The sequence below is a fragment of the Periplaneta americana genome, chromosome 10 (genome assembly GCF_040183065.1).
Source record: "Periplaneta americana isolate PAMFEO1 chromosome 10, P.americana_PAMFEO1_priV1, whole genome shotgun sequence".
NCBI lineage: Eukaryota > Metazoa > Arthropoda > Insecta > Blattodea > Blattidae > Periplaneta > Periplaneta americana.
Window position 1 is genome coordinate 113809402 of NC_091126.1, and position 27130 is coordinate 113836531.

Here is a 27130-nt window from a genome sequence, read left to right on the forward strand (position 1 = left end):
AGGTACTCTCGTCCCAACTGCTTCTAATTGTAGTATAACTTGTATAAGAATTTTAGCGAGAATATCACCTGGAGTTGCGTTTCTGCTGGTGTAAATAGTAATTGGTTGAATCCAATCTTGCATAAATGGCATAAACATAAATACTAATGCATGATTTGCTAATTCTTTCTTTTAGACATAAGTCGTGAGATCTCCGGAATCAACAAATACATCCAATTTAAGGGAATAATTATTAAATTGAATTTCTTCTCTGAGTTTGACATCATCAAATATTACCACACCGCAACGTTTATTTTCATATATTTCATTATGTCGGTAAATTAGGGAAAATGTGAGGTACAACACCTGGTTGTAATTTTCAACTCTGTTTATATTAAAATAGTGTGATCAGTTATTTACCGAAAGCTGCCTATTTTTCCGCGGAATCGCTCTGACCCATTTCCCAAATTCATCTTTTTCTTTGGGAGATAAAAAAAAAACGTCTTGTTACACTATTTTTACTATATTCCGATCTACAACCCGGAACAAAACAGTACGGCATTTTTGTATTTATTTCGTAAACCACCACACAATATTCTTTTGTCACTGGTTACTTCAAAGCACAACAAATTGAAGACATCTACATGACCCTGAACAACAAAGCATATTAACAATCCCTAGCAACTTTCATCATTAAACGCGTGACAAATATATTTTCGAGATTCTAGCGATCGAAGTGCCACTAATTGTCAGGCCCGCCACCGACAATGGGAAAGTGTAGAAGGAAGTACAATATTTCTTCTATTCGTCCTGCTTATACTGTACAATCTTTCTACAATTATAGGAATATATTTTAGAGAATGAGTCCCCAGATTCCCCTGAGAATCACATTTTAAACTTGTTAAACTGACCATAGAAGTACATAAAGAGCTATCGGCGTAGCTCAGTCGACTAAGGCCTGCTGATCCACAGTTGCGCTCGGGCGCGGGTTCGATTCTCGCTTGGACTGATTACCTGGTTGGGTTTTTCTCGGATATCCCCAACCGTAAGGTGAATGTCAGTTAATCTATTGCGAATCCTTGGCCTCATCTCGTCAAATACCATCTCACTATCATCAATACCATCGAAGCTAAATAAACTAGTAATTTATACAGCGTCATTAAATAATCAACTAAAAGAAAGTAGTACATAAAGAGCAGCTGTCACCACACAGTTAAAGTTATCGGTACAACACGACTTTACATAAAAAAGCTGTAAGACAACATTTAACGAAGTCAATAATAATAACAATAATAATAATAATAATAATAATAATAGTAATAATAATAATAATAATAATAATAATAATAATTAATCAATAGGCAAGATGTTCTGAGTTCTATTATATGAATAATTCATGCATGTAACATTTATTTCATACTATAGCTGTGATAAAAAGCTAATGCATGGTAGGCCTACTTATATTTCAAACTGAAACATTTGACGTCCACATAAAAGCAACCATGTGTTTAGAACATAGGCCTAATGTAATGCCTTATGCAGCTGGCAGTGTTTTGTTAGTTAATACTAATAATTTTCTTTTCATCCAAACTATTACTACAATATGCATTTTGTATTTCTGTTCGCTCTATATGTTGTCAAATAACTGTACAACATCTTTGGTTACGGCCTAGATCATATATAAAACAGATCAGCCAAGCTTATATTAAATTTGGACGCAACTGGAAAATAACGGACGCTATGCGTCGCTAGTGTCGAGAAATGAGCTTGCGATAACAAACACTAGATGGCAGAGTACCTGAACAGTACATAGAGTAATACGACTGTGGGATGACTTTGTTACGTCATGCCACCTCCAAATTTCTTTCTCATTGTAATGTGAGGTTATGTTATTTTGATGTGTTGCTAAATTGTAGCGTACAGAAGCTTGTTTTACCCAAATTCATCAACACACATAGATGACATTTTGGTACATGGCTGATATAATGTTGTTTGCGTTCAATATATAATCTGTCATCATTTGATGTACGATATCTAATTGTTTTTAATTTTCAGTATACAATACCTCACTAGCAACAATTATCACAAAATACTAAAAAAGAGCAGATTTGTCTGCGTTTGTTGAAGGCACATCATGATGCTCACGAAAAGGCACTAATTTATTTTGTGTGCACAAGATTACAATTTTTGAATATGAAGGAAAAACAGGTATCCCTCTTCTGAAATTTATCCGAAAGGGGAAGAATTACAACTCCCTCCCCCCAAACATGTTTCCTTTTTGCTGGGCCTACATGTTTTCATTTTACAGGTGTATTATATGATGCGATATGGAAGCAGATAAATAATAACTGTACGTTTCTCGTCCACATTAAATTCAACGTGTTCTTAACGTAGGCCTGATATATTGCTTCATGTAGGCTACACAGCTGGCAGTGTTCTTTTTACGAATAAGCGGTCGTACTAATCATTTTCTTTTCATCTGAACTATTGCTAGAATATGCGTTTGTGTTTTTATTTGCTCTGTATGTTGTTAAATAACTACTGAACATCGTTTTTGGTTAACAAATTGTTCTAGTATTCGTTTCATATCAGTCTTACGGTATTGAATTATGACCATAACGTGGGCGGGATATTATCAGGCTGGAAAATTCGCTCTGAATGCATTTTTTTACACAATTTTCTAATTTTCAGCAGATTTACGATACCCTGTGCGGTTTCTCTGCCAATGCAGAGTTAATTGCAATATACGGTAATTCTGTTATTTTTCTGACACTTTTATATCCGTTCTCATAAACATACTGATTTCAAATCTTTACCCTACTGTAGGTATTTTGCTCTCTACAAATCATCGTTAGTCAAATGAAATAGTCTATAATAGTTGTTTGTAACGAATTAGTAGACAACCTCAATCCCTCCTGACCGCCTCCCTTACGAATTTCTTTCTCACTTTAATCAAATTTCATTTATACTGGTCCTTAAATTACTTAAACTAGTGCTGAGTAGTTACGGTGATTTCTGAAGCGAAAATCGTTCAATTTATAAGGATGAAATCAAAAATAATTTTTGTAGCCTTTCCTTGTCCTTAATTGGAAATTTGAGTAACTTCATATTACGACAATATTTCTTTCTTCTTCTGCAGTTAACATAGTCGCAGATGGACATTTCTAAATGAAGTTTGTTACACAGAAACCTTTGAGACAATATTGACACTTGAAGTTCTTTATATAGTTCATCTATAAGAGTTAAACTAGCGCTGAGGTAGTTTCCTTCATACTCAGCTTCTTCACCTGGCATACATGAGCCTGTAACAGGTTAGGTTTGGTCAGTGCTGTCATGGTAATTTTTTTCTTGGCCATGCACCCCACTCCTTGTTTTCTCCCTTGAAATATATTTTACTCTCCTCTCTCTCTCTCTCCAATTGTCATTTAATTATAATTTTTTTAATATTAAAGAAGAAGTAAAATTGCTTTGCTTTACAATTTAATTGTACAAGTTTGATTTGAAGAATACAACATGTAGCACCACCATTGATGCACACTTGTCTCGATGAATCTTGGGAGTGTATATTTGCAGCACTTCTTGTTTTTCAACCATTATGTTATATAATTCTGGATTCCAGTGCTGAAGAGGTGGATAATTTTTGTATATGAACATCAAACAAAATACCGGTAGGTACAGTAGGAACAGCAAGAGATGATCTAAGATCTGTATAGATCTCCAAGTACAAAACTTAGGCACTCATATGCCGTATGGCTCCTTACAGACAAAATTTTCATTTCCCCATACGATTAATTAAAAAAAAATTGTAGGTTCCATACGATATATGGACTCGTGTGGCCTCCATGACAGCACTGGGGTCAGTTAGTTTAGGCACTTTTACACCTTGCATCCTAGATCATATATACTATATGATCTAGGCTTGCATATACAATCAACTGCATCTCCACAAAAAAATTCCTTATAAATTGAACGGTTTTCACTTCAGAAATCACAGGAACCACTTCAGTGCTACCTTCACCCAGGTAAGTAGTTAGCAGTTAATCATTTCAAAGCTCTTGTTATATTATGTAATAGCATCACACAATGCTGCCAAAATAAATGTTCCCAATGTTAAAATTACTGAGTGTAAATTTCGCTTAGGACAGTTTTGCTCTGGAAAATTGAAGGAAACAAACAGTATATCAAACCAGCAGCTGAGACACAAAGCACCTGAAATTCGAAAGTGGTTAAAAATTTTTATATTTAGTTCTTTCTTATTTACCAGCAGCAGAAGTACCGGTATCAGATTTTTTGCAGAGCTAATATCAGAGGCCCCTCCTATTAGAGAATGTTTTGAATATTATTGTATTCTGGAAAACTACATTGGCACATCAACCTCCCCTCCCCCCGCCAGAATTCTGGGCTGAAGCACGAAAATTTCGAAATGTACAAACTACAGATGTGGCAGAATGTTACCACAATGGTCTTCAGCAAGAATTTTGTAAGACATATCCAAATATCTTCATGGTCATTATATGTATTGAAGTAAAACATATACTACATGTGAAGTACCTACTAAAAATGAGAGGAATAGAAATGGGAAGGACAATTAAAAAAGTGGAATCGACAAACACTAAGAAACTATTCATCTTGAATCAGTATGAATAGGACACTTTTTTTTTTTGGTGCCAGTGGTATAGAATATGAAATTAAGTTGCATCAATAAGTTTTTCGAGTTTAGCATTACTTTAAGTATTTATTGTCCCCCTGTTGGAAAGATGGAATTACTTTGTTTGAAGCTTGATGAAATTTTATTGTACCTTAACTCAAATTTGTAAGGTACAATAAAATTCAAAATAATAACTGCAGGCCATTTTAAAATAAATCTGTTGGATGTACCTAAATTATTTCTTAATTTATTAGGACCATAAAGGTATTGTTACAAGCGATAGATTGAATCACTTTTATCTTAATAATTTAATGTAGGATGATTATTTCGGGAATTGTTATGCTCTAAATTGTGAGGATATTTTAATACTTTTTTAAAATATAAATTTGGAATAAGTTTCCAGTTAGTAAAGAGTAATTCAGAGAGACAGAGGTCTCAAGCATATTTATTGACACATGCCAGAATTATTAAATATGAAAAAAAGAGTTCTTGCACTAACATACTGTTTATAAAGTAACCAAATCTTAAGAAATACAATATATGTACTGGTATTATATATAAAGGCATAGGAGTGAATATAAATCTGTTTTAAGGAATTCCTACTTAATATTTCTGCTATAGGAACATGACAAAATAAATACAACGCAGCATGGAAGCTAATTCAACTCTTTATCGAGTATTGTTGATGAGATGTGTTATGAAGATAGACCGAATCATTCAATATAAATGTATAAATAGGACGAATAATAGATTAATTTCAATGTATGTAGTATCAAAACTGAAAGCGGTAACTAGTCTATGAATGATGTCTTAACAAGTATAAATAAAATGGACTCTTGACAATAGACACACATTTGGCTTCAGTAATAACTAGGACTTCAAGGAATTTATGGTAGCTCACCTGTCAGGCAAAACTCTGAATAGTCAGCATTGTCGAACTATAGAAGCGCGATTAAAAAGTATTTTTTTCCCCACCCATTACATATGATTGCTTTTTTCAAGTCCCGGTAATAACATTATTAAATTAATTATCCCACATGTTTGGGTGGTGCCTTTCTTTGTTTCTGACATAATTTATGAGAGTTTCTCTTTTACACTTCAATAGAGAAATACAACTTTCAGTGGACAATGAACGTGTAACTCTAATGGAACTCTAAGAACCACAGCATTAATGTTTTCTTCTTTTCTTTCATGCCCTTTAGTTTTTGTTGCAGATAACATCATACTATTGGATAATTATATATGCACCTTTCTAATAAAATTGGCATATATTTCACTGGTCTCAGAAGTAAAATTAAATGTATAATAGCTTCTCGGTGCAAAATATTTACTGAAAATTATTGCAGGATTTGAATAGAAATGCCACTTCTCAGGCAAGGTTATTAATGGATGGCTGTATAATATATAGAAAAAATTAGTGATAAATCTCATATCACCACCTTGTAAAACTAGCTTGACGTTATTCAAAACTGGACTACAACAAATAAAATTAAAATCAATGTGAGCAAAAGTAAATCAATATGTATCCTTCTGTAAAACACAAAATTAAATTCGTCTCATATACCAATTAAATGGATCATCAGTGCCACAAGTAAACACTTAGGTACTGTATATATTTTAGTAACAAACTGGTTGAAATAAGTCACTAATATTACAAGGATATCCTGGAAAGCACTAACTTACATTTCTTTATGCGTATTCTTAAGAAAGCTAACCGAAAGTCAAAAGAATTAATGTACATAACCCATGTTCGGTCCACTGCTGTGGAGTAATGGTAGGCACATCTGACCGAGAAATGAGTGGGCCCGGGTTCAAATCCTGATTGGGGCAAGTCACCTGGTTGAGGTTTTTTCCGAGGTTTTCCCCAATTGTAAGGCGAATGTCATGTAATCTATGGCAAATCCTCAACCTCATCTCGCCAAATATCATTTCACTATCACCAATCCCATCGAGGCTAAATAACCTAGTAGTTGATACAACATCGTTAAATAATCAATTTAAAAAAAATATGTCAGATAAGCAGAGGAAGTTACAAAAGCTTGTGGTGGCGAAGAATTTAAAGTTTCCATGATGTTGAAGAAAGGAAAGTACTACAAATGGGAGGAAAAGTAGATAGCCTATATTGGTGTATTCATCACATGATATTACACAGAAGATATCACCACATATGAAGGGTACACGGGAAAAACGAACAATGTCACATTTCCATTAAGGTTGAGATATCGATCTATTTCGGTATATTACTGCTAAATTTATTGGTATTTCTACTTGAAATGAAGGAAATTTTGAATGTATCCGTGGTTTTAATTCTCCTTTACCACTTTTGGTAAAAATAACAGTAAAGTTTGTAGTAATACAGTGAATTAGATAACGACATCACCCTTAACAACATTGTGACATTGTTCGTTTTTCCCGTGTACCCTTCATATGGTTGTAAATAACCAAGGACATTTTAAATCTGAATGTGTATTTTAGTGTAATCAAGTGTTGCTTTGTATAATAAGAACTGTAAGCACTGTGTATAAATCTGGATATGCATCTGAAAAAAAAAATAGTAATCAACTTGGCAGAAATGTTCGTGTGTCACAATATAATTCGTAATATTTTATTTGTTAATGGCACTGTTATTTTTATTAAAGTATGTCAGCAGTTTCATGTACTATACAAGTGTCTTAATTCTTTGGAAAACAACTATTTATGCCATTTGGCACAATAATATGAACATTTTCCATTTTGGTAATAAATTAAGTGGCAAGAAAATGTTCATGTGTCACACCATATAATATTTCATATTTTTTACATTATTAATTATTCCTTTTCATTAAGATTTTCTGTTTATATTTTGGAATGCTTACGTTAAAAGACAGTGATGTCTCTTTCATAAACTCTTAAGTATTTAATTAAATATCCTGTGAAGATCATAGTTACTTCGAAAATGTTATGTGTATCACTATGGAATGACCCATCAGTATTGTTAGTATTGTTACAAATTACAAAACCTGAAACTGTTACAAAGGGATCAGGAGTAGTGACAAAAAAAATGTAATGTTGTAGGCCTACATTAACATGACTATTTTAATCCAGTGTCTAATAGTTTTTAAGGTTTGAAGGCCTTTTGAGGTAAACAGTATTGAAAATGTGAGGGAAGGGGTATTTCTTGGTAATGGATTAGGCCTGTATATTTTATAATATTATTAACTATATATTGTTAAAGTACCTAGTAAATATCGTAATATGTATATTATATAATACTGTAAACGAGACATCACAGGCTGCAAACTAGATTATTCTTGTTTTTGTATAATTATACGAACATGTATGAAATAAACAAGACTACTATTGCTTAGGTTAGGATAGTATTACTTATATATTGTAATCAGGCTATATGCACAAATTTTCCAATATACTACTATCATAACTAAATAGGTAATGTTAACATTAATTTTCATACGTTTTTGTGGTTCAAGTTAAAATAATTCAAAGTAAAGTATAACGAAACTCCGACAACATTATAATTATGAACGTCAAATTCTCTTATTTTATTTATTTTTCAGTGTTTGGTCCCTTATTTCCCATTGTTCTTTGGATTTATCATTAGTAAAATATCAGTTAACGGATAAATTATGTTATACACTCAGTTGATAATATAAATAATATTCACGACAAATATATAAAAACAGAAGAGATAACGAATCATAATTTAGCCGACCAATAACTTTATAACATGGTCTACATTTTCTATATTCTATATAGGTACATTGGCTTTGTGCCGAGAGACAGTATTGTATTCTATTCAATGCAAAGGCGTACTTTATCTTATCTCTTCGCTTCGCCCACGTGACAACTATATTTAGCTGACTCTTTCCGAACTTGCCAAGGTCATATAGGCCAATAATATTTATCCATGGTCATCAGTTGTCGACAGTACATACCGTTGCTTACGAGATTATCTCGTAAGCAAGAAATAATCGATTTAGACCGATCAGACCGGTTCAGAGTTCATGTCTCGTGATGGTGTTGGTCATTGTGCCATCTGTTAACTATTATTGAACTACATCAAGCCGGCCTCCAACTGCAAACTCGAAAGTCCATATAAAGGAGTTATCTGTTAGTATATATGATCTAGGGTTACGGCATAAAATTGTTCCAGTCTTCTTTCGTCTCATGTCAAACTAACGGTAACTAAGCTTGAGTATGTCCATAACGTGGTCGCTTTAAATGTTAATAGAATTTCTTTCATTTATCCATTCACATTGATTTATAAGATACACTATACATATACATTAAACATTCAACATTGCATAGTACAACCATCTGCTAGCCGGTGCTTCTCACAAAATATGGCAGTGGTCGCAAGCTTCAATTTGTCCCTACTCTAAACTTCTGTGCTGCCTCGGCTGTAGGAGCTTGGTTGTAGTGTGGGAACTAGCAGTGAGGAAAACATTTATCTTCTGCTTTCAGTAGCTCTTTAATGTGCTAATTGATATAAACAAAAATAAAATGAAGTACAAATGCTTAGTAAAGACTTTCGAAATATAGATTAGTGGTACAAATTTTGAATAATAAAATTTGACATTTTGTGTTGAGAGTGAATTAGTCGAACGTTTGTAAGATGGACAGTAGCATCTTCCCCTTTACTGATGCTGGAGTGTGAATAGAGGGGAAGGCCTTATCAACCAAACTGAAATGGGGTGTACACTTTCTCCTCACTAGGTATGGGGAGGAGTGTCTTGCTAATTGACTGTCACATAAAAATGAAATTCCCTTTTGTTGTTGAGAAAAAGGGGAATACGAGGAGAATAAGGAAAATAAAGAAGAGGAAGACAAGGAGAAGGGGGAATGCAAGGAGAATACAAGAACAAGGTTAAATAAGGAAAAAGGGGGAATACAAGAACAAAAAGGGATGTACAGACGTAGAAACAAAATTTGTGCGTTATACCTGGAACTTGGAAAATTCAGGTGGCCTAAATTTTGTTTCTGGGTCTGTACAAGGACAACATGGGGAAGGCAAGGAGGACAAACAGAATACAAGGAGAACACGTAGCTCTACGAAGATATATATACAGCATAGTAAAGCTATGCGCATCTGTCGAATTTTTTAAAATAGAGGAATTCATATATTTCACCTGTAACTAAATCTGCGCAGACTCTCATGAAACGAAAATAAATCTTATCACATTATGTATGTTTACAACTGTGGTATGATGATATAAAAGTGAAGAAATTAATATGAAATGGGTAAAGTTGTTTAATGAAACTGCAGTATTAATACATGACAAGCTCTTCACAGACAGAATTTCAACTCTGGCTGTATAATAGTATCTGACATACTGACCTTGAGTCTCTCCTGAGCATCTGGAACTCCGGCGAGCTGAGCTTCCAGTTTCTCTTTCTCCTCTTTCAATGTGAGACGGGTTGTAGAATCCAGTGATTCCAGCTTCCAGCCACCTTCACCATCAAACTGCAGAAGATGTGTGTGGAACTTCCTGCACGTAGAGCATATATATAGACAAACGTGAGAGAAATTATTTATCTGTCTGATAGCTTTGGTATAAAGTGACAGAGTAATTGCAAGCAGGTGATTATCCACTTTATGTTTCAAGCATAGTCTACATATACAAGCCTGGGAGTAGAGAGATAGTATTGTTCAACACTGCATCACCAGAGTCGAACAAGACCATGTTATTTGAAATCCAGATTATATTCCAGCTGAAATAAAACAACTTCAGTATTCAGTGTTTCATGCACATGGTATTTAATGACACCATTTTTTTTTTTTTTTGGCAATTAGTAAGCAATGATACTGTGCTGTAGTTTGAATTCACACAGTCACTTTTGTTCAGCTCTTGGGTTTCTAGAGCTATATATTTTCTGTTTTTCTTTGCATGTCTTGCTATTGTTTACTATTTGATTCGTATGTTAATTACATCAATATTTATACTTAATAACCCCTTTCTGATAACCGAGTATCTTAGGAATGATGTCATAGCTCTTTTTAAATTAAGTAAGGAACAAGTCTCCTAATCCGAGGCTGCACTCAGACATGAATTTGAATCCCGCTTGGCTGATTACCTATATGATTTTTTTCTTGAGGTTTTCCCCAATTGTATGGCGAATGTCAGATAATCCATGTAGAACCCTTTGTCTCTAGCCAAAGTATCATCTCGTTATCACAAACTCCACTGTTACTAGATAACTTTGCAGTTGATATAAAGTCGTTAAATAAGTGATTAAAAATTGTAATTACCAGCAGAAAATGAGTGTTTGGCAACTAAATATCTTACTTTTTTGAAATTATGAAGAATAACTTTACATGTAATCCAGAAAACAAAAATGATCATCTTACTTGGGTTCATATTAAATAATTGTTTTGTTTGTCTGTTAAATGACACTTCAATAAAATAAATCATAAACAATATCATTCATATCATAATAGAGTACACATAATATCTATTGAGAGGATAAATTTATGTTCATTCATTTACTACTCAATCGTTTGTATTTATTTGGTAAATGTATCCCCTTTATGACATGAAGCTGCGTGGGGAGGAAATAGAGGCAGAGTTCCATGCTTTCATAACCTCAGCACTAGAATGAGTTGCTGTGATCGGCACCATGATGTGACCATCTTTTAGCCGCAGAAAAGAGACAGTACTCAATTTGCGACTCTGCGTCCGTTCTGGAACTTTTGGCAAGAAGAAAATTGCACAGCCACCCAGGATTGAACCCGAGACCTACGAGTCTGCAGCCAGTTGCTCTACCAACTGAGCTACATGGCTGCCTGATATGTACTTAGTTATAGTAATTTATTTATTTATTTATTTATTCAATCAGTATCAGTAATAAAGAATAAAATTTTGTCAAAATATGAAATTTATCTTGGCAAAATATGAAATTTGAAAGTAGACAACAACTTTTTTACACTGAAGAGAAACACTAAAAAGACTTTTACTGAATTCGAAGAATGAGCGTATGTGGAATAGGAACCACTTATTTTGTTTTGACCCCTCGAATGCATTGACGCTATCAATGACTAAAGGGGAATTTCGAGATTTCACTTGCCCTTGGGAAACCCGGAATGTTGGTGAAATGGTTGACTTGGGTTTTTCAAGTGTTTACTGGAAAACATCTATATTGTCTCCTGTTAATATCTCGAAAGTCCAGTTCGGTGGTAATTATAAAAATATTACCCTGAAGGACAGGGAAGAGAATCGTGAAAAATATGAAAAAGTATGAAGATTTTGGCGTTAAATGCATTCTATACGTAGTGAATCGTGAAATCCTTGTTCCCATACTGTTAGTAGGAATGGTTTAGAATATGAAATTTCATATTTTGCCTGTCATTAGTCTAGCTATTTTTCTATCATAATCATGTCAGGCTTATTTTCAACTTACAATGGGTTCATAACCAAGAGTGTCTCCGTCAAATTTTAATGATGCAACAGCTTATATTTTATTAAATGGGACTATGTTGTTTAGCACACAGACATCAACTGAAATTTCCAAGAAAGATAAATACTTACCAAAGTGATGGTCTATGTGTAATAGTGAGAAGAGTGATGCCAGCCAGTTTAGCCTCCTGGTAGATGTTGCTTTCCACGTCAATACTAACTGCACTTGTACATTCGTCCAGCAATGCAAACTTTGGCCTGATTGAAGGAGAGTCAAGGATTAGATTACAATAATGGCAACTCTGACAGTTTCAGTACAGAAATAGATAACTACAAATGCTAGTTTGTTAGAGATGTCGTTGCTTTTATTCTTACAATGTAACACCTATACAAGTCTGAGTACATTTTATACTACCAACTGAAACTTACAGAGGCGTTTGAAGAAGACAAAGCAAATGTAAATGGAGCATCTCTTGATAACCAATGTAACAGCAACTTACACGTGTAATATACTTGGCATGCAGTTCAATAGGTGACTACTTAGGATCTTCAGGTATTATTAGATAAAGACTGGATGATTTAAACTTCCTAACATTGTAAACTATGCTTTCTCAACTGTAATGTAAACTACACTATGCCTAAACCCAAATACAGTTGATTTCATTTTATCATATTAGACCTTTCTAACTTTGCTCCAGAATATGCCATTAGAAGTCCAGGATAACAGAGAGGGTTTGAAATTGAATGCTTGTCTATGTGGATGATGTAAATATGTTAGGAGAAAATCCACAAACTATTAGGGAAAACACGGAAATTTTACTTGAAGCAAGTAAAGAGATCGGTTTGGAAGTAAATCCCGAAAAGACAAAGTATATGATTACGTCTCGTGACCAGTACATAATACGAAATGTAAATATAAAAATTGAGAATTTATCCTTCGAAGAGGTGGAAAAATTAAAATATATTGGAGCAACAGTTACAGATATAAATTTATTTATTTATTTACTTTGGTGGAGTTAAGGCCATAGGCCTTCTCTTCCACACCACTGGTGTGACACTCGGGAGAAAATTAAATGCAGAATAAATATGGGAAATGCCTGTTATTACTCAGTTGAGAAGCTTTTGTCATCCAATCTGCTCTCAAAAAAAGCTGAAAGTTAGAATTTATAAAACAGTTGAATTACCGGGTGTTCTGTATGGTTGTGAAACTTGGACTCTCACTTTGACAGAGGAACAGAGGTTCAGGGTGTTTGAGAATAAGGTGCTTAGGAAAATATTTGGGGCTAAGAACGATGAAGGTATAGGAGAATGGTGAAAATTACACAATGCAGAACTGCATGCATTGTATTCTTCATCTGACATAATTAGAAACATTAAATCCAGACGTTTGAGTTAGGCAGGGCATGCAGCACATATGGACGAATCCAGAAATGCATATAGAGTGTTAGTTGGGAGGCCAGAGGGAAAAAGATCTTTGGGGAAGCCAAGACGTAGATGGCAGTATAATATTAAAATGGATTTGAGGGAGGTGGGGTATGATGGTAGAGATTGGATTAATCTTGTTCAAGATAGGGACCAATGGCAGACTTGTGAGAATGACAATGACCCTCCGGTTTTTCTAAAAGCCATTTGCAAGTAAGTAAATAAGTAAATAAGACACATGTAGGGAATGTTTCAATATATACAAAGTAGCAATAATACTTGATTATTAATAAAAATTATATTCCTAGTGATAATATTGAGAATGATTTCAAACAACTAACCATGCATGGTTGGAGAGAACTGTGTAATTACAGAAAAAATCGACATATCATTTATTCAACAGAGAAAATTATCCATGTATTGCAAGGATGGTGATGGTGACAATGACAAGGATAATGATGATGATGATGATGATAATAATAATAATAATAATAATAAAATAACAGCAACAGCATCATCATGAGCAACAGCAACAGAATATATCGTATATTTTCAAGTCGATTGCTGTGTCAGCTTAGAATTGCTGAACAGATATAGTGACAAATGAAGAAGTGTTAAGGGAATAAATGAAACCGACACTATAGCAGTCAAGAGATGGAAAATGGTATTTTGGCTACATTATTAGTCAAGATCAATGTAAGTCCAGTCGAGATGGGTTCCTCCAAAAATGGTGACTGGGGGGGGGGGTGCAATGGTGGTCCTCGTGCTCTTCTTTTCACCCATTTATCGACTTATCACTACCCAGCCCTTTTCGTTCTCTCGTCTTTTCATCACTATATTTCTCTCTGCCGGCCACCATTGAATGTGGAACACCCATCACATCATCACAGCCATTTTCACCTTTCCATCCCCGCTGTTTTGTTTTTGCCACTACTGCCTACGTGACGGGATTTGTTAAGAATGCTTGGTGAGGCTACATTTTTCTTCCTTTTCTAGTTCTTTATATTCATTCTTAGGTTAAGTTTCGTAGGCTTATAACTCCCGTCTCACCAGCAGGGATCTTTCCTATCTCTGTGATTCTGTCGCACGGTTTCGAGCACGATTTCCGAATTTTGTGGCCTGACAGAGTGCCCAGCAATGAAGCAATAGTGGACCCTTCATATTGCCCCTATATGCAAGTTTGGGTGCCGAGCCTGGACCAGAGGTCAAGTACATTCACGTAGAGCCCCAATGGGGGCCCGGGACGATTTAGACACTCCAGTAACTGACTTTACTCACCAGGGAGGATATATCACTCCGATGTGTTATCACTGAATAATGAGTGTTGCAGTGTAATCAACCACAAGTCTCCTGAAGCTGTGCGGTCTCGGATTATTCGGCTTCGGTGGGTGAGGTCGGAGTTAGGCAGGTAGTCCTACAGTTGTTCAGTGTAGAGTGGGGAGCCACAGGCAGTTATTCCCGTGGTAGGGGCATAAAATTGCAGCTCACCTCTGGTGTAGGACTTGCCATTAGGTATGTAATCCCCAGTTTGAAGGGTAACTTTGTGTGAGGTGGGTTGCTTGGGATCGGGCTGTGGGGGGTCCACGAAAGATTTTTAGGTGTCTTTTTCTTACGCCCCCCCCCCCCAGTGGCAGGCTGACGCCGACGGTTCCATAGGAGAGGCCAGTTCAAAATGTCCTCGCATTCCTCTTCTCCTTCCCATAAAAAACAAAAGAAACAAGAAACAAAAAGATACAGCGACTGGTGGTCTCACAACGAACTTTGCTATTGAAATGTTACTCGAGAATATGAGAGTATATATGCTCCCTCCACGATTTATCAGTATCACATTAACTGGCACAGAAAAAACGATGAAAGACATCAGCCCGTTTTACGTCAGACGTGCACTTGATGGACTCGGAAAAGTCAAGAATGCCACTAGACTCCGCAATGGAAGCCTACTTGTCGAAACTTTGTCTCCCAAACAAAGTGAGACGCTGCTGAAGGCTAAGTGGGTGGGGTCATATTCTATAAAGGTTGAATGGCAGTCCTCGCTGAACACCACGCAGGGAGTGGTTCATACCGATGCTCTGGAAGATATGCCAGCTCGAGCTGGCAGACCAGTTCATGTCCAAGGCCTACCATTTGTTGCGTAAGTGGGACAGACGGACTTATCCATTGAGCACCGTTTTTTTCTTCTTTTCGAGAAATCTCTCCTACCTGAGTACATATATGAGGCATTCAGAGCTGAACTGGATCAAGTCCACGAGACCTAGTTTTGAGATAATAGGACTTGAAGTTAACTTGCTCTAGTGGATTATCTAATTTGACTAGCAATAATTTTATTGCTCCATTCTCAAATTCTAGATTTATAAAATATAAACAATTGTGATATTAATTAATGCAATGCGGCACTATGGCTCAGAACATTGTGAACAAATAATCTGAGCCAAAAGTGACTGGCGTCACCTACTGGTGAATGCTTGGAATTGAGACTTTATCCATTACTGCTCGGAAAAGATCCAACTTTATATAATTAGAAAATGAATTAAACTCAATTTATAACAATTTGTGACTTGATCCACTTTAGCTCTGAACGCCTCATATGTCGGATACGAGCGTGTCCCTGTATGAGTGTATGTGCCGAACCCAATGCGGTACTTTAAGTGCCAATGGTTCGGACATACATAGAAACGTTGCACGAACGAAATCGCATGTGCAAAGTGCGGCAGTGGTGACCATGGACACTCCTCATGTCCCAACACCACGCACTGTGTGAATTGTGTAACGGACTATGCCGCAAATTCTAAGAACTCTCCGAAATATCAGTTAGAGAAGGTAATACAAGAGCTGCAAGTCAGAGATAAATGTTATTTTCTTCGAAGCACATAAGCGTTATTTTGATTTAAATAAAAAACAGAGAGAAAAATCATATGTCACAGTGTTACAACAAGCAATACAAGGTCAACGCAAATACCACCTCTCGAGTGTATACCTGGGAAGCGAGTTGAAACCGTAACCCAGACTTATGTGGATGCTGGCACTCAGACTGAGGAATCAGACGACAGCTGTGGCCTAGATATCAAACCCTATACACCAAAAAAGATTGTTGCTGTGACTACAAGGTCAGATTCTGGGCCTGAAAGAATGTCACGATGTCGCACTCCTCGTTTGGGAGAGAAATCGAGAACACGTTCTCGATCCCGTGCTAGGACGAACTGAAAGTGAGTCACCACAGTCGGTAACTAAGCAATCTCAGTCACAGGCGAAGACTCCATATCACAGAAAAGATACGAAGAGAAAATCCCATGATCCGATGATTTAGTTCCTCACGATGAATGATATTGTACAGTGGAATGTTTAGCAGATATACAGAACTACAACAATTGATCTATCATGAGAACCCTGCTATTTTATGTCTTCAGGAGACACACCTCACACCTGAACACTCCCTGAATATATCAAGATACAATGTTCACCGGTACGATCATCTTGTCAGTATTTTGGTCAATGGAGGATGTGTCATCCTACTCCGTAAAAGTATCTTTTCCTCTGTCATAAATATTAACACTCCACATCAATGTATAGGCGCTAAAATAATTCCGCCTAGCATTCAGTTCACCACAGCTTATATGTATATGCCTTCTGATACTCCTTTCACAGTGCACGAAATTGAAGATATTCTGTCACAGAAACTTGCTCCGTATTTGTTAATGGGGATTTCAATGCATCCCACCAGTCTTGGGACTCAAATTCCAATGATGACAGAGGAAATAAAATAGCAGAGGTATGTACCCATCTAAAGCTCATTACTCTGAATTCAGGGGAAGCAACACACCTATCCTTGGCTTACGGTACTTACTCTATGATAGATATCTCCATTTGTAGCCCAGTGTTGTCCACGTATTTCGTGAGGTCTGTGGTTCATGACCTACATGGTAGTGACCACTACCCCTTCCGAATACATATGTCCACTTTACGTCCTGCGGAATCTCGTTCTCCAAACTGGTATATTAAAAAGGTGGGCTGGGTCGGAATCTAGGAGTCCATTTCATTCAATGATAACAGACATGAAAGTGTGGACTCCTTAGTAGAACATTTCTCTAATATGGTGATTAAGTTAGCAGAGTTGTCTATCCCCCGGTCGTCCTGCAGGCCAAAAGACGTCTCTGTCCCCTGGTGGACGGATGCCTACAGAGATGCAATCCGAGACCGCCAATTTGAGTGCCACACGACCCAAGACAATTTTGTCCAGTTTAAACAGAACATCCCAGCTAACAATGTATGGAACAAAGTCTGTTGAATAATGGGGAATCGTAGTTCTGTAATTCTGGGTCTTCTGAACAATGGCATAACGACCACCAGTCCCATAAAAATTACTGAAATATTCTATGGCATATTTGCACAGATAAGCAGCTCAAGAAATTATGACCCAGAATTTCTAAAAATAAAAGCTGCTGCGGAAAAACGAAGCCTCAGTTTCATATCAGATAGTACAGAGTATTACAATACACCATTCACATCCGAGGAGCTGGAGGCAGCACTGGACACATCCCCTGACACCTCCCCTGGTCCTGATAACATCTATAACAGCATGCTTTGCCATCTCCCACCAGCTGGCAAATCCTTCCTGTTGACAATGTACAACAGAATCTGGACTGAGGGGATATTTCCATCTTCTTGATGTTCCGCCATTGTTATCCCAGTTCAGAAACCGGGAAAGGATCTTTGTCTGGAAACTACAGACCAATTTCTCTCACCAGCTGTATATGTAAGGTTATGGAAAAAATGATAAGTAAACGCCTGATGTGGGTACTCGAATCGGAAAACCGATTATCTAGTATCCAATGTGTTTTCGTAAGCACAGATCAGCCACAGACCATATTGTTTGGCTGGAGACCGCCATAATGCTACGTTTACAAGACGACAGTTTAGAGAAGAGAGCTAGAGATTATAGCTGAGTATCATCGTGTAAACGGTTTTGAGAGCAGGTATCTCGACTCTAATATCTAAATAGAGAGTCTAAATAGAGCGGCCTTGAAAACTGCTCTCGCCGTGTAAATTCCCTGAACAGAGAACTCGCATATACTGTCAGCTCTCATTATAGCTACTCTAAATTAGTCAGCTAAGTTGAACTTTTTCATTAACTCTCGCGACTGTTGTGTACGAGATTATACAAGCTTGCGCATAACTCTTGAAATACAGGTCTAAAGTAATAATCATGCTACGTTTGCATGGCGACAGTTCAGAGCGAAGTTCTGAAGAATCATGAGAGCTCTCTAATGAAGTGTTTACATGGTGACAGAATATAGCTTCTCTAAACCCATTAGCGAGCTCTCATGAGATTTATATAATTCTAAACTCTAAGTTACTCTCCGGACTGTTTACATGGTGCAGACAGTTTAGAGTGAGAGAAAGTGTTGAGAGAGAGCATTTAGAGAAGAATAGGCTGGTCAGTGCGTTTTTATGACATCATCACCCATCTAACTTCTGAGCAGTGTGTCAGCAGTTGTGTAACCTGACCGCGCATAGCACTTGCATTACTAATATTGTTGGGTGAGTCATTTATTCGTATAGAATACTATAATTGCACGAAGGACGGAGTTGATAGTCTTGATCAAAAATGTGCAAATTATAGCTCAAGTCGGCACACATGTAATTTACATTCTATGAATCAGAGATGCATGAAAATAGTACCAATGTTAAGAGAAACTCAAAAAGTTTAGTTGTGTTAACATTGTTTCCCTACTTGATAACACGCCTCATAATAGTGCATATAAACAAATTTGTTCATTGTTGAGGCTAAATGGCTGCTATGGACGACAGAAGAGCTTAATTTTCATGTGAACCAGTCGGTTATTAATGTGCAAAAGCATTACCGAACAAAGTTTGGTGCAGATCCACCCAGTGGACCTAAAATCCGTTAATGGTAGACAGATTTGAAGGCACGATTCTTTGCAAGCGGTTGCGACTCCATCCATACCTACTACAGTTGCTGCAAGCCCTAATACCAGAGGACAAAGTGCAACGAAGAAATTTTTGCACAAGTATGTAGACTTTAATTGAAAACGATGATGAATTTATTTGTTCCGTGGTGTTTTCTGACGATGTCACTTTTCAATTTTCTGGTAAGGTGAACAAACATAACCTCAGAATCGGGGGGTTAGAAAATCCGCGTACCTACGTGGAACTTGACTATAGCCTTCATGTGTGCCATGTTCCCGGGGGGGGGGGGAGACATATTGAACATCTTTAAGTTACGGAACTAAACGTTTGGAGTTTCTCTTTCCATTGGTACTATTTTCATGCGCCTCAGATTCATAGCACGTAAATTACATGTGTTCGAAACCGGAAAGGTCTTTTGTAGGAACCCTGTATAAAGACAATTTTCAGGCTTCCTGATGAAAGAAAGGCAAAGGATGCAGCTGAGGAAGTGGTTCTTGAGAAGAAGAAAAAGAAGAAGAAGAAGATGTGCTTTGTGCCCCCCAAAATGAAAGAGGAAAAAAAATATTCTTGCTACAAGGTCCGAAGTCCAATTTACCTCCAATGTTAAAAAAAAAGTATGCACAATTTGCGATGAAAATGACTGATTGCATTTAAGCTCCTCAAAAGAGACCAAGTGTTCAAAGAAAAAAAAACAATTTTTCACATAACATTGTTCATCTTCCTTCATTATAATATTGTGTTTATAATGGTTCTACTAATACAGTGTAATAGTTGTCCCTATTTCGTTTTGTTAAATTACTGTATAACTATATTCTTGTTAACAGATACCGGTACAGACCCCACTGTACCAGTTATGTGATTTGTTTGTAATGTACTAAGTGAGCGTTATTATTATTAATATGATGCATTATCAATAGTGTTAAAGGAATATAGAAAATATTCCACATCAAGTGAATGGTGATGATTGCACAGTAATAATAATAATAATAATAATAATAATAATAATAATAAAACAATAGTGATAACATAACAGTGATAATAATAATAATAATATTATTATTATTATTATTATTATTATTATTATTATTATCATGGAGCTTTCGCTGTATCTCCTCCAGCAAATAAATAAGCAAGAATAAAACCCACAAAATAATTAACAACTAAAACAATGGACCTTGCTAAAATTACGGCCAAATTACAATAAATTAACAAAACTAAAAGCCAAATTCAGACGCCTCAACAGTCTCAGCTAATTTCGACAATGCCTGATTTCTCAAGGTCCTTATTCTTGCAATACTTGTTAAACACATTCCACAAACAACTTTCCTATTCATATGCTTCAATCAATCTTCGTGTCTTCGACACTCCATTGTTTTTGGCCGTCATTTATAATGCTTCTGTCGCGAGAGTTTGTGAAAATGTTCAACTGAGTCGAATAATTTAGAGTAGCTATAATGAGAGTTGAGAGCATATGCGAGTTCTTTGTCCAGGGTGTTTACATGGCGAGAGCAATTTTCAAGGCTGCTCTATTTAGTCTCTCTAATATCTAATTAGAGCCAACGAGATACCTACTCTCAAAACCGTTTACACGGTGATATAGCTCGAACGGAACCTGGTGAAGCTTGACCTTGATGGAGAAACCAGTTCTACGTGCGGTTAAGAGTGGAGGGGGTAATGCTTGTTCAGTCTCCCTTGCATCTCGTCACATAACATCGGTCGGTAGTCGATCCCACACCACAATACTGTTCTCTCCCTCCAAGTTTCACCAGCACCAGGTTCCGCACGAGCTATACTTAGCTATAATCTCTAGCCCTCTCTTCTCTAAACTCTCGCCGTGTAAGTGTAGAGACGCAATTCCGCTGCTCAGAGCGCTGTTCGGTTCTAGATATTTGTAGCAGAACACTTATTGACATTGACATTTGGGGCATTTAAAGGACTCATCATTGCGTATTAAATGCTTCGTAAAATATTTTATGGTCAATAGACGTAAGTTCAAAACTTCTACGTATCAATTATATTAAAGTGAATGGTTGTCATTTTTGATATGAAAAGATATTACATATTATAAACTTAGGCACTACCTTCCTGTTGTTCAATTCATACACCATACCTTTTCGAACATAATGAAAGAATAGTTTCATCTTGTATTGAGTGTTCCGATAAGCTGACTAATAAGTAATGTAATTACTTATAATGAAAGAAACTTAATACATTTTACATGAGCAATGTAGTCTACCATTTTCATATGTTTATTATTATTATTATTATTATTATTATTATTATTATTATTATTATTATTATTACTATTCATAATTTATTCTGTTAAGAACAATAAAATAATGTGTTTAGGGTATAAACCTGTTGCTAGGAAGCATAATGTAACAAACAGCCTTTCCTTTATACTAATGACAATCCTCATAGTTGTGTCTTTTTTGCCAAGCTCCATGCGTGTTCCGGCGAGATATCCAGGGTTTTTCCCACGTAGAACTATTTCTCCTCTGCCTTCTTCAATTCAGAAGAATTGCACACTACAGCGGCCGAAAAAAGTTGTGTTTCTGCCATAGTTGTAAAGACACTGACCAGCCTGTTCTTTTCTATATGCTCGCAACACTTTCTCTCGCTCTAAACTGTCTGCACCATGTAAACGGTCCGGAGAGTAACATTAGAATTTAGAGTTATATAAATATCATAAGAGCTCGCTAATGGGTTTAGAGCAGCTATATTCTGTCACCGTGTAAACACTCCGTTAGAGAGCTCTCCTGATACTTTAGATCTTCTCTCGCTCTAAACTGTCGCCGTGTAAACCTAGCATTAGAGATGCTTTCCTCAAGAAGGAACATCTTGTGGCTGTCTTCTTTGATCTAGAAAAGGTTTACGATACCACATGGCGTTATGGAATCCTGCAAACTCTGCATAATCGGGAACTTCATGGTAGTCTTCCAACGTTTATTGTGAAGTTCATGGCAGAGCGGTATTTCAGAGTTTGAGTAGGCACCACATTGTCTAACGAACATCTCTAAGAAAACGGAGTTCTGCAGGGGTCTGTATTAAGCGTTCTTCTTTTTTGCATTGCGATCAATGGAACTGCCCACTGTGTGGGTGGAAGAGTATCTTCTCTGCTGTATGTTGATGACTTCAGTTTATACTACAGCTCCTGATACCTTCCAACTAACGGTCGACAATTACAACTGGTCATCAACGTATTATCACAATGGGCTCTTCGCAATGAGTTTAAATTCTCCACTCTGAAAACGCAGTGTGTCCACTTCTACAACCATCATGGACTCCATCCACATCCTGAACTGCGTCTTAATGGAGTGGAGTTGCAATATACAGACACTGCGAGATTTTTGGGCCTTATCTTAGATTATAAATTAACGGGGGAGGCGCATATACATGATTAGAGAAGGAGTTGTGAAAAGTCCTTAAATATTTTACGCCTTTTGTTAGGGGTTCGCTGGTGTGCAGACTGCATAGTGCTACTATGTCTTTATCGTGCTGTTATCCAATCAAAGCTGGATTATGGCTGTTTTATTTATGGCTCAGCAAATAAATCGAAGTTACGTCTTTTAGATACTATCCATCACCATGGGATACGACTTGCTAGAGGGGCCTTCCAAACGAGTCAGATAGAAAGCCTGTTTTGTGAAGATGGAGAGCCATCCCTGTATTGGCGACGTAATGTGTTGTTGTGCTCATATGCTGTTAACTTGCACTCACAGCATAAGCACAATTCTTAGGACTCCTTTCACCATTCGTCTCTTTACGGCCAATACAGTGAAAATCCACGGAGACTTCGTCCAGCATGTGTCCGGTTTCGTGAACTGCTCTCTGAGCTTGACATTCGTCTACCACCAGTTCGCACATTTAAATACACAACTCCTCCGTGGATAATGCGAAGTCCCATGTTTGACGTAACTCTGAGTCAAAGTTTTAAAAATTTTACACCAGCTTTTGTTTATAGACTTCGTTTTAGTGCACTTTTATCATGGTCTTTACTGACAGATCCCAGGTGAATGATTGTGTTGGTTGTTCCTTCGTTGCAAATGGACAGAAATTTGAGTATAAATTGAGCCAATATACCAGTGTTTTTACTTCCGAACATTATGCTTTCTACAGAGCTTTAATGTTTTTAATTAGACAGCCACGGGGCAGATTCCTTATCTGCTCCGACTCTTTAAGCGCCATTCAGTCTCTGCAATGTATAAATTCTGATAATCAGCAGGTGTTGAGAACGCAGGAGCTTTTCCACACACTCCTAAGCTCTGATTCTGAGACTGAAGTAGTGTGGATTCCTGGTCATGTAGGAATTCCAGGAAATGAGGCCACTGATGCTGCAGCAAGGGACAGTGCTATGAATGGCTCTGAGATGTATTGGAGCGAGAGGTGGCAAGATGTTCAAAATTACTTGAAATATAGAATATGGTTGCAATGGGAAGGAGAATGGTTTGCACAAAAGGGAAATAAATTGCGAAATATAAAAAATACCGTCCGAGTCTGAGATTCGTCAAGAAGAGCGTCATAACACGAAAAAGTTTTACTCACCCGATTAAAGATTGGCCACTGTCGGCTGACACATGGCCATCTCCTACGTGGCAAACCTCAGCTGGAGTGTGAGATATGCCATGTACCAATTACGGTCGAGCACATATTATTGCGTTGCCAGAAATATGATCGTGAACCTCGACAATATGGAATTCGGCCAACTCTACATGATGCTCTTGCAAATTATTTTAATTGTGTAAATCCAGTTCTGAGATTTTTATCGAATACAGGACTTAACATGGTGATTTAGTTTTTATTGACTCGTTTTGCTTATCCTCTGGAACCTTTACATCCGGAGGTGACATTTGTTGTTTTATATTTGTTTCTTTTAAATACTTGATATTTCGGACCTTTTACATCCGAATATTTTATAAAATTTTATTATTTTGAAATGTGCTATATAATTTGACTCTGGTGGGTTTTGTCCTATTGCTTCACTTTAATACAACCTAGGGTATGAGAACTGCTCACTTTCATGATTTTTATTCATCACCTTGTTGATATTGCATTTGTGTACCTCGTCATGGTAACATGACAAAGCTTTTTGGTTCGTTTTAGCATTCAGCTTATTGTACTGTTTATGTTTTTGTTTTGTTAAGAATTTTAGATAAGGGCGCAAATAGTCATAGTAGCTGATGCGCCCTTTTTAAACCCCACTAACTTAACTCAATGTAAGTTACTACATCTAATATTGCATGGAAAGACTAATGGCTGGAGATCCAAGAAGGCAAAGAACATTGTGGTTAAAGAATCTTAGACAATGGTTTGGACAGTCAGCTGTGCAGCATTTGCAAGTGTTGTGCCCAGGGATTATGATAAGCAATCATAACCTTGTTATGACCATAAGCAATATATTTTCACTTTATTTTAAAGTAACGAAATCGTATTATTAATACATGCATACATGCTTTACATGCGAAAGAGCTCGCTTCCTGTTTCGACAGAGTACAGATTACAGTTTAGTTAACGTCAGCACAGTCCAGTCCTTGAACAAGGTAGGCATGCATATGTTTGCATTTTACTCGTAGCAAAAAGTTAGTCTTAGCAACAGCTGACACATAGCGAAAGATACATATTTTATGCAGCGTCTCTCGCGAGACATTTTAATTGGCGAGGATTCCGCAACTCTGGATTTCCATTGGTCAAGTCAAAAACAGATTCAATCGTGAATGTTCCTTAAATCCATATCGTTCTAAGTAACGACCGGAAACGCCGATTTGAAAGAATGGATAAGAATCAGAAGCGTGGTGTTTAGTGAATACAATACCGTCTTTTAGAAGATTCGCGGGTAAAATAGCGTCACTCTGTTACGTCACAAAGGACGCGGTTCGAGAATTTATAAAAGGATATGAAACGTCGAAAACGCGGTCATTAGTTATTGGTCAAGATAGCGGTCATGGAGTAGCGCTCGAAACTTCCCGACATCCAGGAAGAAATCCAGAAAATTGTTTCGAAAATGGGATCAACTGGGAACAGCATTAGGGTTCGCCCTACTATTTATTGTAAGTAAAATCATCAGATCATCCTTTAAACTTTTCATTTAACTAGTTATCTTGGTACTTCAGAATAAACAGAAATTTTCATGCTTTCCAAATCGTTCAATACTCAATATTTTAACTGTAGTAAATTGATATTTTTATTAATAAACTTAGTAATAGTGAATTTCTACACTTGTGGTTATTTCGGAAGCCTGAGATCACATTCTAGTAGGAATCCCTCCTATCCATAAGAAAGAACAATTTATAAAGTATAACGTAGTGTCTGATTCGTTTGTGTTATCTTGATAAAGATTATAACTCGCGATTATCTCAAAGATAAGCCATCCGCCCTTGTCGTGGCAAGTGACACGACAAAACACTGGTGTCAGATATGATAGAGCTTAACAATAAATTATGGTGTCAGAAATGGTATAATAAATATTGGTGTCAGAATTAGTATAACAAAGATTGGTGTCAGAAATGGGCACAACACAAGCAACTGTAAATAAAGTTACAAAAGCTAATATGGTAGCCAACATGATAACCAGTGACAGTCAACTGGTCAGAGCACTAGAAGAAGAAGCTTGTATAAAATAAAATATTTAATTTAATATGCACTATTCAACAGAATACGCCCAAAACAAAGTTTCTGTCATGTCTATCAGACAAAGAGTTGTTACAGATATTCATGAGACGTTAAAAACGAGCAGAAGGAAGGATTTAAATTTCTTACATGAATAAGCATTAAGATTGTGAACATAATGAAAATATATACAGATAGTAAGAGAGAGCTACTGAGGGTATGTGAAAGAGAGAATATATGAGGAAGAGTGTGTATGTAAGTGTGCATATCGCACCTCTAGAATAATACTGCCATAACTTCTAAAAATTGAATTTTGTGTTACAGAGAGTTTTGTAATCTTATTTAATCCTCTATCAAACAGTAGAACTGTCGTATCTCTAAGTTCAAGAGCAAAGTCTGCAGGACTCATACAACATTTCTCACTTTTTATAAGGTTTGACTTTACAAATACAAAGACTGTCGTATGTCAGCAACTACACTCTTATTATTTGCACATTATGTGAAAATGTTTACATTTGTTGTAGTAACCAAATAAAGATGGTCTTAAAAACGGCCCTGTATGTACCATCTCAATGGATTGGCATAGCACAATGTGCAAAGAAGTCTGGAACAACATATAAAACAAAAGAATTAAATTATAATGAATTCCAAGATTTTAAACAATTTTCTGTGGAAATTGGAAGGAATTTCACTGTTAATGAAATCAGAGACTATATTACAGCATGAAATTCAAATGCTAAAAGTCGTAAACGACTACAAATTCACAGTACACCATGTCCTGCTTAGAGGGATCGAGAAATAAGTGTTATATATATATTTTTTACTTGGTTATTTAATGACTCTGTATCAACTACGAGATTATTTAGCGTCGATAGAACTGGTTATAGCGATATATTTGGCGAGATGAGGCAGAGGATTCGCTGTAGATTACCTGACAATTGCCTTATGGCTGGGGAAAACCTCAGAAAAACCCAACCAGGTAATCAGCCCAAGTGGAAATCGAACCCACGCCTGAGTGCAACTCCAGATCAGCAGGAAAGCACCTTAACTGACCAAGCTACGCCGGTGGCTGAAATAAGTGCTAATTTAAAGTATAAATAATGGTTTTATAAAATCATTTTTTGATAAGTTGATGTAAACATTCTCCGAGTTTCGGAAA

General features: G+C 36.6%; 1 protein-coding gene across 1 annotated transcript in view; it reads right to left on the minus strand.

Annotated features, from left to right (window-relative positions):
- The window catches only part of Abcd1 (ATP binding cassette subfamily D), a 397244-nt gene that overhangs the window by 13288 nt on the left and 356826 nt on the right, over positions 1 to 27130 (minus strand). The window contains exons 9-10 of the mRNA XM_069838061.1: positions 12151 to 12276; positions 9963 to 10113 (exon numbers count right to left, since the gene is read on the minus strand). Of these exons, the coding sequence (XP_069694162.1) occupies positions 9963 to 10113; positions 12151 to 12276 (277 nt within the window). The remainder of the gene's footprint in view (positions 1 to 9962; positions 10114 to 12150; positions 12277 to 27130) is intronic.